The sequence below is a fragment of the Acipenser ruthenus genome, chromosome 30, assembly GCF_902713425.1.
Source record: "Acipenser ruthenus chromosome 30, fAciRut3.2 maternal haplotype, whole genome shotgun sequence".
Taxonomy (NCBI): Eukaryota; Metazoa; Chordata; class Actinopteri; order Acipenseriformes; family Acipenseridae; genus Acipenser; species Acipenser ruthenus.
The window spans coordinates 14,623,606-14,642,653 of NC_081218.1; the positions used below are offsets into that span (position 1 = coordinate 14,623,606).

At 41.2% G+C, this 19,048-nt stretch overlaps 1 protein-coding gene across 3 annotated transcripts; it reads right to left on the reverse strand.

The window, feature by feature from the left end:
- Window positions 1–1,345: 1,345 nt before the first annotated feature.
- Window positions 1,346–18,726, reverse strand: LOC117969605 (monocarboxylate transporter 1-like). 3 transcript variants are annotated; one of them, XM_034917492.2, is made up of 6 exons: window positions 17,877–18,180; window positions 12,745–12,905; window positions 10,292–10,548; window positions 5,585–5,728; window positions 4,089–4,937; window positions 1,346–3,693 (listed from the first exon to the last, which is right to left on the reverse strand). In XM_034917492.2, the coding sequence occupies exons 3-6, from the start codon at window positions 10,506–10,508 to the stop codon at window positions 3,422–3,424; spliced, it is 1,482 nt and encodes a 493-aa protein (XP_034773383.1). In that variant the 5' UTR covers window positions 10,509–10,548; window positions 12,745–12,905; window positions 17,877–18,180; the 3' UTR covers window positions 1,346–3,421. The 3 variants fall into 3 exon arrangements, with proteins under 3 accessions (XP_034773383.1, XP_058860496.1, XP_058860495.1); XM_059004513.1 differs by lacking the exons at window positions 12,745–12,905; window positions 17,877–18,180 and adding an exon at window positions 18,708–18,726; XM_059004512.1 differs by lacking the exon at window positions 12,745–12,905 and having other exon boundaries at window positions 17,877–18,179.
- Window positions 18,727–19,048: the final 322 nt, after the last annotated feature.

The following is a 19,048-nucleotide window of genomic DNA, read 5'->3' on the forward strand; positions in this document are numbered from 1 at the left end:
CAACTAGAACTCAAGGGAGTACAACAAAAGACACTCCTAAATTGGACTGTAAAAAATTTAATTTGAAGTTAATGTTTAAGAGGTTACAATGTGATTCATTTGGCTCAAAACACTCTGAAGGTGAATGAGTTATTACCAGATTTCAGGGGCTCGTAAAAAAAGGTTTGGAGTTTTGGCTTCCTGGACACAGATGGGGGAAAAAATGCAGTTGCTGCCCCCAGGGATCATCAAGATTTGTATGTATTTTTACATTTTAAAATGTTTATAGAGCACAGGTCTTGAGGTTTATTCTATTCACCGCTGTGAAAAAAAAAAAAAAAAAAAAAAAAAAAGTGAAATGCTTGCATCGTGTAGCCCAAGCGTTTTAGAGTGTTGGTATTTAAAAACTTCTTGTAGGGCTGGAGTTATTCCACTAAGAATGGCTGAATAACACACATGAGCCCTCACAAGGGTCAAGGGGGTTGGTCACAGGGACCGTCAGGAGTGAAATAACCACAGCACTCTACGAATGTGCAAGGACCCTTCTGTGTGTAGAGCAAGGATAACGTATGGAAAAGAAACCTAAATTAAACAGCTCAATACAGAGAATTACTTTCCTTAGATCGAGCTCCGAACAAAGTGTAGGGTCATGTTTAATATGGGCAATATGAAATCATTTGATTTGCAATTCAACTGTGCAATATTTGAAAATCGTAAATTAAAACACTAACCAAGATATCTAACACATTTCCTGCATGTTTCAGCATTTATCCTGATGAATACACAGGATACATAAACATTTATGACCATAAGCGCTGTGTAGGTGAGGGTACCGTGATCAAAGAGTCAATACGGTCTTGCAGTTAATGTTTCTCATCAAAAGTAGTTTATTACACAGAAAGCCTCACAGTACAGTGAACGTAGTGAAGTACTGGGTAATCCTGAACAGCACTGAGAATCACAAAGGGCCTTCCCAAAGCACTTTATATTTATACCAGCAATAAGACAAGCATTCATTAACATATAGCTTGCTACATACCACGAACATCCCAGAATTACCCAATAGCTAACCTCTTACCATGCTACTGTCTAAACAGAACATTCTCTACCCTAAAATCAGTTCAACCAAGTTAACTTTTATGAGGCCCTGAAACATATTGGAAGGTGCTTATCATTTTATGGAGAGGCACCTGGACATATTGGAAGGTGCTTTTATAATTTTATGGCATCATATAAACTCCCCCACTCGCAGGTTACTGCAGAATGGAACACAGGGACTAATCTAAACTCTGAGAGGGCATTTACCAAATACACGCACCAATTTCACCTACACGCAGTTAACAAAAAAATAAAAACAACTCATGTAGGCATTTTAATTTTTATTTAGTGTTTATTTTACAAACAAGGCCAAATGTGTTTTGGAACACACAAATTGGACTGATTCGTAATTCCCCTCCAAAAAATCCAAGACCACCAAGATTTGTCTGCTAGATGGAAATCTCAAACTGGAATTAAAAGGAATTCATAAAAAAAAAGGAAGGCTTTAGGGTACAAAGGTTTGCGACATATTTAAATCGATTTATCTGAATTCACAACAGGACAAATTCATTCAGCATTTACTTCACAGCAATGGAAGGGAATCTGATCGTGTAGCTTGGACAGGAACAAGGTGAGGAGCAACCAAAGAAAAACAGATATACATTTTACATGGGTGAAAAAAAAATTACAAAAACTTCTCCCCATTTTGCAGTCAGTCCTATTCTATAAGCATCATCATTTATTCAGCCCCAATCTCTGTGCTCTGTTAAGAGACACACAACATAGATAATGGTTCCTAGTTCTGTTGCTCCAACATTTAATCCAGCGGTCCCCGTCTGTCTTGTGCACACTAGAAGAATGCATGTATCTGATCTTTGTCTGTGCTAGGAAAGGCATGAAAGACCTTTGAACTGCTGGCTCTTACTACACTGCACAGTACAGCAGGTGGAACCAACACAGATGAAAGGTCAGGGGTCAAGTTATTCCAGGTCAGGCAGATTCTTGCAGATCTGCGCAGGGTCTCGTTACAGCAACCTGCATGACATCACAAGCAGCTGCCTGCACAGACCTTGCAGCCGACTGCGCAACTTTCAAAAAAGTAACGGTCAGAGCACTAGAGATTCAGGGGTCAAGCTATACCTTTCACGGGTCAAGATCAGAGAAGAAATTGACACTTCGGTCATTCATTTCCTATTACAAATGAATGATAACACTTTACATTTTCTTTACAACTTGGTAATACACATGTACAAAGTAATTTGTTTGCAAAATATTGCACCAACAGAAGCCAATGCATGCAATTAAAAGAAAAAACACCAACATATGCCTATATAAAAAAAAAATTGACATTTTAATTAAAAATAAATGACAAAGTAATTCCAAAATTGCAGATCACAACCTGATGGTTACATTGGAAATGATCTATCTGTGCCTCTGAAAACATAGTGTGCTTCTCTTGCAAGCAATGTAATACAATTCAGACGCACACAGTTAAGATACTACCTATGTGTCAGATGGGGACACACACATTAGCAACACATTTCATCTTGGGGGTTGGAAGTACCATTACGTGTTTGTTGTCCTCAAAATAAAAGGCTCTATCACAGATTTAATATTCTAGTTAGTACCACAGCGTTTCTCAGTTGCAGAACAGGGATACCATTTCACTACCAACAAGATCATATTTATAAAACATTTAAAAACATGCCTTCATAAACTTTAAAAAGATGCTTATTGTATATGCCGATGCTGGAGTTTCCAGTAAGGGTGTAGCGATCGTCAGTTTAATTGAGCGAGAAAGGATCTAGTTTAAAAAAGGTCCATCTGCAAGCTATGATGACCCCAGTAAAAAAAAAAAAAGGGCCACACGTGTGTATCAGAGCACCTTGAAAATCCAAGCCTGGGGAAGCACCATCTAAAAAGTGTGTGCTACACAAGGAAGGTCAGACATTTCAGGAGGCCAAGCGCTTAACCCTTTAGGGACCAGGCTTTGACCAATCAGCATTTCATTTATAAAAAATAAAAAAAAATCTAAAAACAACTTTACAGTAGGCTATAGTTAATGCAATGTTCATTTATTTGGTCCTGAAAGGGTCTGCAATGTGCAACATGGAATGCACCCATGTCAACTTGAAATGACCAGTTGTTGCCCCAAAGACCACATCATTTGATATGGAATAATCATAGCTTCTAGCAGTGTATGTGAAAGAACATTCCCCCAGAGAAGTGACGGAGTGGGGAAGGCATTACATCATTGCTTCTCATTTATACAAATGCCCCCACTGAACTTTTTTTAAAATTTTTAAAAAGGCACTAGCTTTACAAGTTTCACCTAAAAAAACTACAACAAAACACACAGTGGCTGTCTAAAAGGAAGATTGCCTCTGCTGAACAGTTTCCTTTATCACACGCTGTTCTCCTCCTCCGTTTTCGAATCGTCTCCACTTCGTGTAGGCTGGGCGTCATTGATGGCTGTTACTTTGATGGCACCATCAGTGTTCGTTTCTTCCTCCCTGGCCTCCTGCTTCTCTTTCTCTAACTCGGCTTTCCGCTCCTTGTCCAGCAGCCTGTAGTTGATGCCCATTCCCACAAACAGGAACACGCTGGCGACGACTAGGATCCCTCCACAGGCGTAGTAAGTGTAAGCATAGTCATCGTAGATGTCGTGCAGATAGCCTCAAAAAGAAAAACAAGGGAACGCTTTAAAAGTCAGGACACAACCCATGCTAAAGCACGTAAGCCTACAAAGAAGAAATGTTAAAAAGTACTGCTCGAGGCATATTGCACACAAACTCCACAGTTATTTACAACAGGGATATCAGGATGTCAATATTTGAAACAGCATGTTAAAAGCCTAGCATTTTCCTAACTTTCATTAGCTTTATTCCTTCAAAACAGGATATCCAGAAATACTCCCAACAGGATTGACAGATTCTTTGTAAAAACATTTCTGTATATTTATAATTTTTGTACATAACACCCTCAACAGCCAAGACAGTGTGGAATGAGACAGTGCGGATAACGATACTGTATGCACAGAGATAGACAGAGAGCAGGAGTAGATCCCTTACCAAGCAGTGGAGGTCCCAACAATACAGGGCCACATTCCACAATAGTGACCAGCCCGACAGCACTGGAGAACCTCTGGGCTCCGACCAGATCCATCAAGGTTTCAAACAAAACGGAGCTCAACCAGCCAAAAGCAAACCCAAAGATGATGGCGTAGATGACGAATCCCACGAAACCGGTCGTGATGTGGGGGGCTAAAAGATGGCACACTCCATTGTACAAGATGGAAACGGCAAAGAAATACTGAACCCGGGGCCGTACCCACTTGGTATTGGCTAAAAGACCCATGGACGGCCTGGCAAACATGTCCACAAAGGCCAAAATGGACAGCAGGAAGGCCGCTCGCTCCTTATCCACATGTTTGCTCTTGGCGTAATTGCTGAGGTAGATCAGCGGAGAGAAGAGACCAAAAAACATGGTGACATTGCCCAGCAGGTAGAGCAAGAAGCCTCGGTGGGTGAACAAGGTGAGATCGATGAAGCTGTTCATCTTCTGGTACAATGTTAATTTCTCTTTTGGCTTCCCCGACAGGAGGTCTGCGTCTGCTTCTCCAGCTTTCCCCGATTCCTGCGCGACATCCATGGCTTCTACTTGCTTGGCTGTTTTTGGCTTGGGGCCGATGGGTCTCATGAGGGATCCAGCCACGCAACAGTTCAGCAGCAAGCTCCCCAGGATGAGAAAGCTCCCCCTCCAGCCAAACGTGTCGAATAACCATCGGTTGAGGGGAGAGAGAATGGACAGAAACACGGGACTGCCCGCCATGGCTATGCCGTTGGCGATAGGACGCCTCTTGTAAAAATACTTGCCGATCATGGTCAGAGCTGGGTTCAGGTTGAAAGCTAATCCCAAACCTAGGAGCCAAAAACAAAAAGAACAGTATTATTCATTAAATCAACTCAAGAATATACAGTGTGGTTCTCAAGTCAGTAGATGTGGGGCAATGGTGGAGAAAAGGGTACTGATCAAAGACCGCACATGCTGTGCTCAATATTGTCACAACTTGCACGGTGGCCCAATATAGGTCCATTTCCATTCTTTCATCTCTACAATCAGTGACACACAGGATCTACTATTGGAAACACAAGAGCACTTCATGTAAGAAACCCCATGTCCGTTACTTAACTAGCTACTGGGTGTGTGCCATTATACGAGAAATAAATGTACTGCGACGATGCATTTCTTACACATTGTCGGGTCTAAAACTTGTGGAAATACAGAACCTAATAATCCCACCATAAATGGGGAACTGAGGAATCTAAACATTGTAGTGTTCAGTACCTATGATAGACTGTTGAGAAACACTTGTAGTCTTTTTAAATACAGGGATAAAGTTTAAAATAACTGCTCTTCAGAAAATGGCCTTGGACGTCAAATAACAGATTATTTCTGTATGTATAACAAATCAGATCCCCATTACTAGTCACATGCTCAGAAACATACCAAGCGTATTCCAGGACAGGCTACCCTTAACAATACGTTGCAGTTTTCAAAGACACACCTCCTATGACTCCCACGCAGAAGTAGAGCCCTCCCACGGTGTTGCAAAACGAGGCTGCCACCAAACCCGCGCCGGACAGGCAGCCCCCAGCCATCATGACAGGACGGCTACCATACTTGTTCACCAGGATACTGCTTATGGGACCTGGACAGAGGGAGAGAACATAAGAACAAGACAAAACCAAAGAGAGAAGCCTCAAAACAACCGCGAAAGCTCGACTAGCTGGGTAATATTATTTTCTTAGCAGACGTCCTTATCCAGGGCGACTTACAAGATATCACATTTTTACATACAATTACCCATTTATACAGTTGGTTTTTTACTAGAGCAATCTAGGTAAAAGTACCTTGCTCAAGGGTACAGCAGCAGTGTCCCCCACGTGGGATTGAACCCACGACCCTCCGGTCAAGAGTCCAGAGCCCTAACCACTACTCCACACTGCTGCCCTTAACCTCATGGGAGACAGACGTGTTGGTCACACTATTTTAAGGGCTGTTTACTAACTTAAACAGTGTTAATTTTTAGCAAAGGGTTAGGGTTAATAAACCAGATTTAAAATTAGCTAAACATTACTACAGTAAATATTTGAACCGATTTTAAGCATATGATCAACTGGGTATTGATCATCCATTGGGCTCTGGTGTTTGCAGTTTTAGCTGGCTGCTTATATATTAACTAACTTGCACTTGTATGCTGTTTGCTGTAGTACACATACGTATTTGCCTTTTATTCTTTATTTCAGGTATTCAAATACATGAAAATGTTGGCCCCCGTGTATTCTATTCAAACTATTTGAAATGCCCATCCCTGCTCTTAACCCAATTCCTTCTGCAACAAAAATCAACCAACAAACCACTAACCATGGCTTTGAACAATCTTACACGCTTCTGCCCCTGCCCACTCTTCAACAAAATGTTATGTTGCCATGGCAAAAACAAACAATGCAAAGCAGCTTCAACTGCTCCGAGTTCAGTGTCCCTGTAAGGGTAGAGACTATTAAGGAATGTCATCTGAACGAAGAGCCAGTCCAGCTGGAATGAACACAGATACGAATAGCAGGCATGCGGTTCCATTGTAAAGCATGCAACGCTGAGCCAGCCTGTGCAACACAGCATTATTATAGTGAAATTGGCCTGCTTATGGTCGTGAGACACTCACGATTCCAAACAGTGTCTCAATAGGTCCGGCAAAATAACCACAGGACAGGAAACGCCTGCACTGTTTGCACTTGTTAAACCTACAGAGAGAGAGAACACTGTGCATGTACAGGGTAAGGTAAACAGACACTTTGGTTCGTCAGCCCAATATAATAAGTGTGTCTGCTTGATTTAGTATTAGGATTGAGAGTGAAGTTATAACTTGCTGATGGACACGTACTCTACGGTCAGATTCATCAAGCATTAAGTCCCGTGCTGTGTTTTGCTGTACTTTATTATTCTGGTCTTCATTGTGTTGCAATTCGAGGTCTGATGCCATGCTCCAGAAATTGATTTGCAGGTTCTTTTGTAAAGTTGAATTATGGAGCTGTTATCAGTAACTTTAAAAAGTAGTATCAACTATTAAAATGTAATACTGTACAGATAAAGCACTCCCTCAGACCCATAAATGGATAGAGCCAAAAAAAAAAAATTGTAACCATGGAAAGATACACGTCATTTTCAGACTTGATAAATAACACAATTTTTAGAAGTACATATTTAAGGGTATGCAGATTTACAATCCACTGTGGGAAGCGTACATCAGCATTTTAGTGCTATGTTCTGTGGGAAAAGTTAAACACTAAAGAAATACATATTGCAGTCTGTCTGGGAATTTAACAATGAAAGTATTCTCATACTTCGAGAATGCCAATGTTTATGCAAGCCAACATCTTTCTTTTGGCAGGGTCTATTTTAATGATCTAAACAGCGGGTGATCTTAACACTACCATCCCTGAACTCATAACCCTCTCCTGCTGCCGACCCATTTAATAATTCACTAGCAGGGTTAACAGCGCGTTAAGGAGCAGAAGCATCAAAGCAGTCATGTTCCATCAATACTAAACCTGCGAATAATGAGGATCATTTCAGACTTACTCTTGGGGTCAGGAAATGAATGTCTTGTAATGAATGTTGATGAATCATGCCTACAACGTTATATTGCTGCCTCTCAAGTCTTGGAGGAGTCATTTATGACTACACCACCCTCTCACCACATCCCTGTATGCCGGGACGCACGTACACACTGGCCTAGCCGTGGCTGGTTTGTGGTGCTGGGGTACTTCTGCCCATCTTACACTGGCACCCAAATGCAGCATGGCATCACAAATTGTATCTGTTTATTATCAATGCAAAGCGCTTGGCTGGGATACTTGATTGTGTAGCCGTCTTGAGTTTTCATTTTGCAGGAAGCCAGGAAATTTACAGCGTCATAAAGACCTCCGTTTATAGTGTCCTTCTATAGCACAGTCTCACAACAGTAAGCTGGTGTAGGATCTTGTCCATACTGTATGTCAGGAGGTAGGAGTCTCCCAACCTGGAGGGCAATTTCACAAGACTGACGGAAAGGTACAAACAAAAAGATCAAAGTACCTAGTAGGACTGATTGACCTTAAAAGGTAGTCTTCAGCAGGACCAAAGGCTGTACACAAGAGCATAATAGAATTAGACATTCCTTTAGAAATCAGGCTTCAGCCATTTCAGTAAAACTTGATCTCTGTCCAGTTGCAAAATGGAAGTCAGAACACTGAGTATTGTTTAGATTTGTTTGCCTCGTTTGTCCACAAAACCTTCTCTTTGTGCTGCAGTCGAGAAGGGCTGAAACGTACACAGAAAGGGTACAGAACAACTCAAAGCTAATGAGGAATGGTTTATCCGAATTGAGGTTAATGAGCTTCGTTTGAATTGGAAGGCAGGTTTAGAGATTGAGGCGTACAAAAATGTTTGAATTGGTGCCCGCCAGTTTAGATTTGCACATCTCTAATAACCAAACAAATGGATTCATTCATTTGGTTATTAGAGAACACAAAAAAAAAAAAAAAATTCTGCCAAAATGTATTGGGTCCTAACTATATTTATTTTATCCCTAAAAGTACTGCAGGGTTTGGATCGTTTCCTTTATTCCAGTGACCACCCAACATAGAGGCACAGTCCTCTTATAAACCATATGCAGAAACTAAGGATATTAAAAGCACAACTGAATTTCAGAAATGCCCAAAGAATGAAAATTCAGTTAATTTCTTCAGAAGCCGAGATGTTAAAATAGGGTGGATGCAGTAATGCAGTCAGCACTCGCATATCCGACGCTGTCAGACTCTGATTTCAGTGACGGTTAAACGCATGTGACGCATATCTGATTATTTCATTTCGGCCCGTTCCAACCCTTGTCCGTTTTTCAGGGAATACAAAAAATATACAAATGTCAGAAATTCATAGCTAAAAGGACTCTGTTTTAAAATAAAGTAGGCTTCCATAAAGATGTACTGTAGTTGGTTTTGTTGGTACAGTACTATTTTCAAATAGAAGTATTTTAATTCAGAATAGGATTCTGAAAATATAATTTACAATGCAATGAGATGGAGTAACTTATGTTATGAATGATAAATTACCTAAAATCCTCACAAGATCACTTAAACAAGAGAACCTTCTAAAAAACCCATCTCTCACTGTTGAGGTTAGTAACCAGTACAGGTCTACTGGCCTTGGTTTGAATTAATATCAAACTAACCGACTGTAGCTTCGAGTTGCAGTAAAGCAAGAGGACATCTATTAATAGCCAAATGTTTTCAGAACCAAGTTCTACTGGAGTTCATTTGTCCGTACATGCAGAAGGCCGTGTCACTATTTGAGGGAGGGAGCGGAGTGCTGTTTGTGTGACCATTGAAAATATACATATTCATAAAATCAGACATTTCTTGAACTCCTCTTAACTAAGAAGTCTTGTTTTTGACAATGGATTTGGATGGAGTCTCTCTCCAACGGTCACAAGCAACACTAGAACAGCGGGATATTTCCTGCCACAGTCATTTCCCACAGCGTAATTATCTCAATTTGCTAAGATATTGTTGACTGAGCATGATTTGAGTAGCTTCTTGTTTCTTCAAATTTCATGCATCATACCAGCAGACTTGCACATGCAATTATCTAGCATGCATGCCCGCTGTGTTGGCGAACAATGCTTCAGTGATAGTTGGCAACAGCCAACTCCCAACCTCACTGGATCATGCTGCGAGTTTCCCGGCCTGGTTACGAGTATTAATGCTGCCCCGATGTAAAGTGAAATGCACGGCAGATTTCACTGCCACTTGTGGTCTTGCTTTGGTCGCTGGATCAGGACAATAGTACTGCGCCCAGGGGCCCAATTCATATCTGTAGCCTTACGATCAAGCCATTTTATTTCTGAACCTTGTTCTCCAAGGTGTGGTCTTAAAAGCCCACTGCTTGAAAATAACTGTTGTAGTATTATGGAGAAATCTTAAAAACATATGCAGAAATTACTGCAAGAATCTGAAAAGGCAATCGTCTGCTTGACCCATTTCCTTAGTTTCATGAGAAGACATTGAGGCCTGCATTTTACAACTCAACGTACAAACACTGGCATGGCTTGAAACCAACACAAGCCCTGCATCCTAGTCAGTGAAAATAGGATTTTCCCCGCAGGACTGGCAGATATTTATGAATTTGTTTCCAACCCAACGCAGCGCTTTTAAAAGGCTCAGGAGCTCCTCACCTCCACCATACATCACCGCCAGCATGATCGAAGAGATCCAGGACACCTGGCTGCTGGTGGCGTCGAATATCACCTCGATCTCCTTGAAGAAAACCGTGATGGACTTGGAGAAGGCGTAGGAGAAGCCGATAGAAATGAAGGCTCCGACCACCACGGCCCACCCCCAGCCCCCCTCCGGAGGCGTGTATCCCACAGGACCTCCCAACGCTACCGGCATCTCTGCTCTGGATGGCTACGGACCTCAAAGAAAACTAGAGCTGCAAGAAACAAGAAGAAACAGATCTTGGATCAAGGAACGTCAGTCTCGTGGTTTGTAATTTCAACTTAGACATTAGGACAGAGACAGATCTCAGTAAATTCATTAAAGCATTGAATAAAAAGGTGTATTTAGCATTTCTTTTGCAAAACATGATAAATGGTTACACAACTTTCTTTGCTTAATGGATGAATCCATATATATATATATATATATATATATATATATATATATATATATATATATATATATATATAAATTAAATTCCCAATATTACTTTATTTTATGGTTTATCACACAGTATTGGCAATTAATGTGTTTTAAAGACAAAATAAATCCTTTAGCTTTACTTAAATAAAAAAAGCATATTGTAGTAAAAACAATGATATTCAAAGTCTGTGCAAGGCTTGCATTTAATGCTATGCTAGTTTATCATTTACCATTCAAGCAAATAAAAAAAAGCAACTAGTCAACATTATTCACAGTTAAAGGTAGAAAAGACCTCTAACCTAAATACAACCAGGCACAATGATTTGTAATGTGGATTAGCCATCAGTATCCCCAGTGTAGTGTGCTTCCTAGCACTGCAGAAAAACATCCTAATCATTAACCAGTGAACAGGGGGCACCTTTAGTGAAAAACAGCAAAATATTTTGAAGTCGTCTAAAGTCTTCCCTGAGCTGGCAAAGGTAACAAGAAACACACGCACGTTTAACAGAGGTTTAGTATTTGTGAACAAGCACAGCTGGTGCCACTAGAACAGCGCAAACTCCCCACAAACGATCACTTCCACCCACATGGAACGAGGAGCTTCAGAGCTCGTCATTCAGGAACGCAGTCCCATCCGAGTCAGGAATATTCCTCAGATCACACAGCTCCACCGCCGAAGACTGCTGCTCTCATTAGCACAGGCGTTTCCATCCTTCCAGGATCACATTAAAAGTGTAACACCTTTACAGTACCAGTGAATGACTACATACTGGAATTAGTAGTCAATTAAAATCATAGCGAAAAATAAGTCATACCCCTTCCTCCTTCAATACAAAACTCATCATGGACAAATCCAGGACAAGTAGGTTTTATACTAAATATCTTGTTAGCAGTGGTGCAATCCTTTTAAGTTTTATTTCAGACGTGGATAACACGATTCATCTTTTTAGTTAAGATCTTCATAAAATCGGCTTTTGTTCTTACACCAATTTAAACCAAATGTATTCTAGTTTCCATGCCCCCCCCCCGTGTTAAACTGACAATAGCTTTGTTTTAGTGTGCCACATGACTCGTGACTGATACTTGCTGCCACACAAAGTAGATCCTAATTATAGCTGCTCTGGACGGCATCAGATATAAATGCTTCAGGGGAATGGGCCACCAGCCCTCTCAGTTCTTAGAGTGCACACTAATGTATTTTTGGTATGCAGGCACACATTGTTCCTCGGGGAGACTGGTTTGCACAATGTGATCTGCCTTTAAAAATCACTCCGGTCTTGGAAGAGTCACCTTGCCACTCTCCTGTTGCGTGCCGAGTCAAGTCGCTGCACAGTGTAATAATTACAGACACGTATGCATTGGTTTCCTCTGCACGGTATCTTCGTACGTTCTCTTCTAAATGTCTTTAGAAAAGCCTCCCTGTTTATTAAACCGTAGGGTCACCATATCATTTCACAGGAATTCAAATGAACAGGCAGCCTTCAACAGAAAGGAGCAGCTCTTCATTTAAGGTTTCCAGCTTTCTTGCTGGGCTCACTACAGCAGTCTGTCTATCCACTCCACTGTTCTACATATCTAGGAGAAGTGCTTATCTAGCTGTGGTAAAGAATATTCCAAGCAAGGCGCATCAGGCGAGCTTGCTCATACTCAAACATGGCACAGTTACACATGGGTTACTATGCCATGATACTGACAGCTCGAGGTTTACATTTACAGCTGTGGCAGGGGATGCACTATATGCTACCAGCATTTTAACAGTCTTTGTAATTCAAGGAGCTTGTGCATTGTTTGGGAAAGTGGACAGATCTTGAATGGATGTCTGGTTTTACAAGTACAGAAGTTTCTAACATTACATTAGTGACGAGAACAAAATTAAGTTCCACAATCCGCTCAACAAAAGCACAGTACTCCATTCTACTGGGCTCCTAGAAAACCAGGCGGACCTGTACTATTATTTAAAGTTGTTAGAAATGATTTCTTTGCTTACCACCAGTCTTCGAGGACAGGACGATGTTCTCGGCTGTATGCTCAAAGTGTGCAGCAACAAGCCCACTTCCAGGACCCCAGACAATGCTTCCCTTCCCCCCCAGGTTCAACAGAGTTACTCAAAGAATGACGTGCAGTGCTGGAGAGGAACCGATTCCACTGCTGAAAAAGGAGAGAGAGCAGCCCTGAAGTTCAGCAAGTGCAGGGCTGTTTGATTTGATCTCTCTAACATCATCCTATTGGCCTGCAACGCCACAGACACACCCCCTGTTTTTATTGCTCTTAAATCACAAGTGAGGGATGTTTTTTTGGAAGAATTAAAAAAAAAAAAAAAAAAAGTTGGTTTTATTGATAAAGCCCTCAATTATCCAGTTTCAAATGCACATTAGAAATGCATAGTACAAACTGTATTAAACAAATTTCTGTTCATCAACTCAAGTTTCTGAAGTTGAGACAGAAGACTTGTAAACTCGTTGCGAGGGACTTGTGTCTTTGCCAGAATTAGATTACGACAATAAAGCTATTCAATGCCTGGGTACCTGTACTTCAGGTTAATCAAAAACTGTTTATGACCTGTGGTTAGCATTGCTACTGGTATGTACTGTAGGTCAAGAGACAACTTCTGGCCATTTCCCAGTTCAAGCTAAGAATGCGTTTAAAGTACAGCATATTTTCTGCACAGCACTGTCCCCCGTTAGAGTTTGCATATAGATAGAGAATATAGGGGGTGTATGAAGGCTGTCTCATTTACACTACGGTTTCCTATATCTACCGTCAATCAATTATGATTCAACACTGGCTATGAGAACCAGAATCAGGGGGGTGTGTTCCATCTGCCAGACTTACATTTTTATACAGAGAACAGCTTGTTGGATTCCAATTGCCAAGTGCAGTCTTCAGCACAAGAGACTGCTTGTACACAAAACCTGGGATTTGCTGATGCAATGCAAAGCCTCGGTTTCATACAGGGGTAAACTCATTCAAGCCAGCAGGCTTGTAAAGGCTTGTAAAGTTGTTAAACGCATCCCCTTTTCACAAAGGGTTAGCTTTCAATCTGCAGGTTTTGCTGGCACTTTGAGAAGGTTAAAGGGCCATACTGTTAAATTGTATGGTTCTGGTTGCACGCTAGAATAATACCTAAAACTGTGTTTGAAGTTGTCTGAGCCATCCTGACCTTTACCAACAACGTAATGTTGCTGAAGCTGAAACTCTGGGACCCTTCAAGAAGCTGCTTGATGAGATTCTGGGATCAATAAGCTACTAACAACCAAACGAGCAAGATGGGCTGAATGGCCTCCTCTCATTTGTAAACTTTCTTATGTTCAGGCTTGCATTCAACCCACCTGGCTGTGTGCTGCGTGACCACAGCTGAAATACTGTGAACTGGAAACAGCATGAACTTCATTGATACCAGGGAGTCCTGCTGACCTATCACAAGGCAGTGTTACTAAACTGATAATCTGGCAGGAGTCATTCATTGGCAGATAGTGCTGGAGTTTAAAGTGTCTAGTTTTCACTCCTGTACTTCACAACTTTATCAAACATGATTACCAATTTAACAAGTATCTTGGCAAGGCTTCCCTTTTCTTTTTAAAACCCTGATTTTGAAAACACAGTGCTCTATTAAAAAGGGAACATAGCATGATATAGATTACAGCAGCTGTAGAACCACACCCGATTAAACAGACGTTCAAACTGTCAATTCCTGGGATGGAAACAGGCAGTTTCCATCCCAGAACCTCGCCAAAAAACATTTTAAAAACATTTGTGGTTATATTTTTAGCAGAGATGTATTCATTTCAGCAAATTCAAGGACCACCTAAAGATTCACCAAAAAGTGTTTATATGAAGGCATGCACGCTTGTGTGCCTTCAATTAACTAAATATAATTAAAAAAATGTAAAAAGTAACAGCCGCCATGCCCTTTAATCTGCAGAATGCCCTGTTGAACAAAACTAGAGCCGTTCTTGTCAACAGCACATTAAAAACCAGGAAACCCCACGTAATGGCACATTTTTCGCCGTCGGATTACGCAGCAAGATCTCAGCTAGTTTTGTGGCTTTGCTCAAACAGCCGTTTAGTTTTGAGCTCTATCCAAGAACGCTCCGACTGCAGCCTTGAGTTCCCCCAAGAGCAGGGCAGCAATCCACAAGCAGTCCTTCCACGGCCTCAGCAGCCAAACTCAGCTCAAATGTGAACTTCTCAGGTTACAGCTGCTACCTGCACAATGCACAGCTCAGCCTCTGTAGTGGCACCACGATACAGGGGGAATGCAAACTCTATTGGGGTGCCACAAGGACAGTGCAGGGAGACTCCAACTGGACACGCTGCAATGCCAAGCTGCCATTAATATTTCTGAAACCTTGGTTTTTGAAATCTGTCTTGCCATTCGTTAACACCAGCATGCCACATATCTTGGTTGGCACTGCAGCCTCAGCAGCTCTTAACGGGCCCCATTCATAGCAATGCCACGTATACACAGCAACAGCTCTGACTTCTGACAGGCCGCTGAAAGAAAGAACACATTTATATATATAGTGCTTTAGAACCAGCGCCAACAAACTCAATAAAAAGACACTACTGCTATCTTTCAGCAACGTCTCCACTCCAGAAACAGAGACTCCAAGAAGTCATGTGTTCTGTGCTGCCGTCCAGAAAGCAGACTGCATGAACCGTGGGGTTATCCTGCGATGACCGCTAAAAACAGGTGGAGGACCAAGTCCAGGGCGATTCACCCGTGCTGTAAAATAGTAACACAATTGACTTCGAAAGCTGTGTGTCAGCTAAAAACAGGTTTCCTGCTGAAGAGACCAGGCACCCTGCCATGGAGCCTTGCCAGAGCTATTCCTCTGTATGTAGCTCCTGTAAGTCTAACCCAAGAAAGCTCTCTGCACAGCGACAGAAGTGTCAAGCAGGGCTCATCCCGAAGCTACTACCCCTCCAGCGCACCTGTCACTACCCCATTACATCATGAGATGGGTATTAGGGATCTGCCCTCAGGGGCTACAGACACAGTGCAATATTGATTTAACAGGTTTCAGTAGGCAAGAACAGAAACCATGCACAATAGCATCCCCCTAAAGCAAGGCTTTTATTGAGAGAGAGAGAGAGAGAGAGAGAGAGAGAGAGAGAGAGAGAGAGAGAGAGAGAGAGAGAGAGAGAATGAATAACTAGCAAATAACCTCACAATACACAATCACAAAACTGTTACTGCGACCATTTATCCAATTGCATTGCACTCAAACAATTTATCCAGATTGTACTGGAAGTGAATTCAAGCCAGTCACCTTTCTTCCGTACGCTGTTCCTAACTGACCAGATTATTTAACAACAGAATTTATGAGTGAGCGTTTGAAATCATGGATGAGAATTTTTAAACGGCTACGCTGCAAGCGGGTTACCTATACTACTGGTTTCAGGCTGAAAAATCTATTTAATAAATATTACAAAAGATGAAAAATTAAAACACACACAAACTTAAGCTGCAGTAAGACAACTGTGCCTTTAGGGATTGCCCCTCAAACACATCAAATGCACCACAACCCTACAAAACAAACAAAAACAGGACAAGAAGTTAATAAAAGTACTCGCACTAGAAGAGGGTCCACTCAGGCTTGAAGAGCCACAGTGTCCCACCCCACCCCCAAAACCTGAAGCAAACTCCCTTTGTTCTTTGCAAACGTATTACAAAATAGCTTAATGGGGAAATACCTTGTATGGTTACCTCACCAGGTCGTTCATATGCAAAACATAACACATAATAGAAAGGTATGCCTGCTGGGATAACAACTACAGCATCCCGGACTGCATCAACCACCTATATCCACAGCCACCCCGACAGGACCCTGACAAAGAGGAGGCTGAGGCAAAGCAGCTGGAATCCTGGGTTCTTCACAGCACCCCTGCAGGCAGAGTTGAAAAGGTTACCCCTGGCTATCACCGACCTGCAGGTTACTGCACCGAGTAAGCAAATGTGCGATAGGCCGGGAGATCTGACCTTTGGGAGATCTGAAGAGATCCTCTGCAGGCCCGGGGTATGTGTGTTTCTGCCATTAACACAAAGTAAAACATTCAATCTGTAAACGGCATACAACACTCCCAACAATTAAATAAATGCACACAAAAACACTGAACTGCAGCTCAATAGCTTACTTTTGCAAATGTAATTATATTATCTACCACAGCTGAAAAACAGCATAGAAACCAGGCAATGCTGACAAGTAGCGGCAGCCCAGTTTAATAAAACTCGCAACTTATCTGAAGTATTTAACCTTCTCAAAAACCTTTCATTGAATGAATCTGTGTTACAATGTGTATTTACTTTTCAGAAGTTGCGTGAATTTAAAAGTAAACAAAATACAGTATTTAAAAAAAAAAACGATATAAACTCAAGGCACGGGATTAATTTAATTCCACTTTTAAATGCGTGCAAAGCCATCCCGATTTAGACAAAGTAAACTTCAGAAATACACTTGGATTTGTTTTAAATCCACTTTTAAATCCACTGAATTTAGAGTTTTCTCGTTCTTATGCATATGAAAAAAACAAGTAACTAACTTAAATAAATAACCCTAAGGTAACACACGGAATGTTTGAATGAAACGTAAAAAGGGAGAATGTAGCCTATACCTGACAAAGCTTTACACGATACCCCCGTTTCGAGCTCGAAACGACAAAAACCTCCTTAAACTCAACTCGTGATTATGACTTTCAGCTGCGTACCTAACTTTTACCGCAACGTCGTTTGCCGTCCATGTTGTAACTTATATAACGTGAAAAATAAACTTTAACTGGAACAACACAGACTCGAGACCAACCCAGGTAACTCACTCAGAATTTTGAATGTAGTTGCCATAGCATCACATGGACTAACTTCCAACGGCTGAATAACACATATTTAAATATATTTTAAAAGAATAGACCAGCTCGACAAAGTAAAAAGGGTTTCAAGTCCGTGTAAGAGACACGAGTCTTGAGAAACTAATTTCCGCACTCCTCATTCACACGGACAGTTAACCTAACTGGTGGTTTTATTAAACCGAAAAACCGTCTAGAAGTGGAAACAAAATATTAGTTTTTAAAAAGGACGCGGGTTTTTTGGATTACAGTTCTTTTTTTGTTGTTTTTACTTACCTACAGAATTGGTCAGCTTGCTCCTGAAAATAGCTTTCTTTTTACCAACTTCTTAAAGTAAAACTTAGCTGCGCGTCTTCACTGATAGAGTGGCGACCAAACTTTCTCGGACGGGATGCTCAATTAGGAGCGGGTGGCCAGTTTAATGAGCGGCGCATGCGTGCTATCGTCATTGACACGCCTCTGGGGAACAAGTTAAGAAACAAGAATTAAAAAACTGTGTCCAGTCTTTCATAAGCGCCACAGTGTTTCAACGCAAGTTTGAATCCAGTCCGCAGTCCACAGTAAAACGAGTAAGAGGCGATAAGGAAACAAACTGCTTACAAATTAATTAGAGTGAACGCGTTGTTCTTACCAAAGTCCCCAACCGCAGTTTATGATTCATAAGCATGGGTTTAATTTATTTTAATGAGGGTATTGTCAGAACAGCTGTTTTAAAAATATTTATACCGAAGCAAGGAACACGTTTTGCTTTTTAGGGAAGGGCTGAAATAAAAAGCCTGGCGAAGTTTGCAGCCTGGGCGACTGCCCTTGGGTGACCTTTTCTGCAGACAAACTGCAGTTTCGTGGCTAGCCTTGCGTTGTATAGTATTTTGTATAGATAAACTGTTACGTGTTTTCCCCTGTTCTGTACAGCTCAGCGTGTCACGACCCCCGCGTGTTTTTTTAATAAGTTGCTGACTCAGCAAGTATTCCTCGTAAAAACAATAGTAGGAAGTGATGAGGCAGCAGCGGCAGCTTTTCCTCAGTTATTTTTTAAACTGTTGGTCCAAAATTAAAATATATATTTTTTTAAAAAAACATGCAAAAATCAACACAAGAAAAACAAACCAATGATGAAGTTCTGCTTTCAAATGACTCGCCTGTTTTCATGTTTCTTTTTGCTTACGTCACCCGTTGAACTCGGATGTTTGATAAAAAAAAAAACTACCACTTGTAATGCATTTTGAATAGGAAAAGGTGTGGCTTCTGAAGTGTTTCCTATTGGGTTAGGGTATTATATGTTGCTTGCTCTGTGTATTTTAAAGTGAACTGCTATTTAAAAAGTATTGTTTAAATCTGTCCGAAAAGAGTTTCACTGAGATCTGTCTTCATCTCCTATATAAACACGAGGAGAACAACAGCGAGATTTTGACTGACTAAGGGCCATATTTTCAAAGCTTTTACTCCAG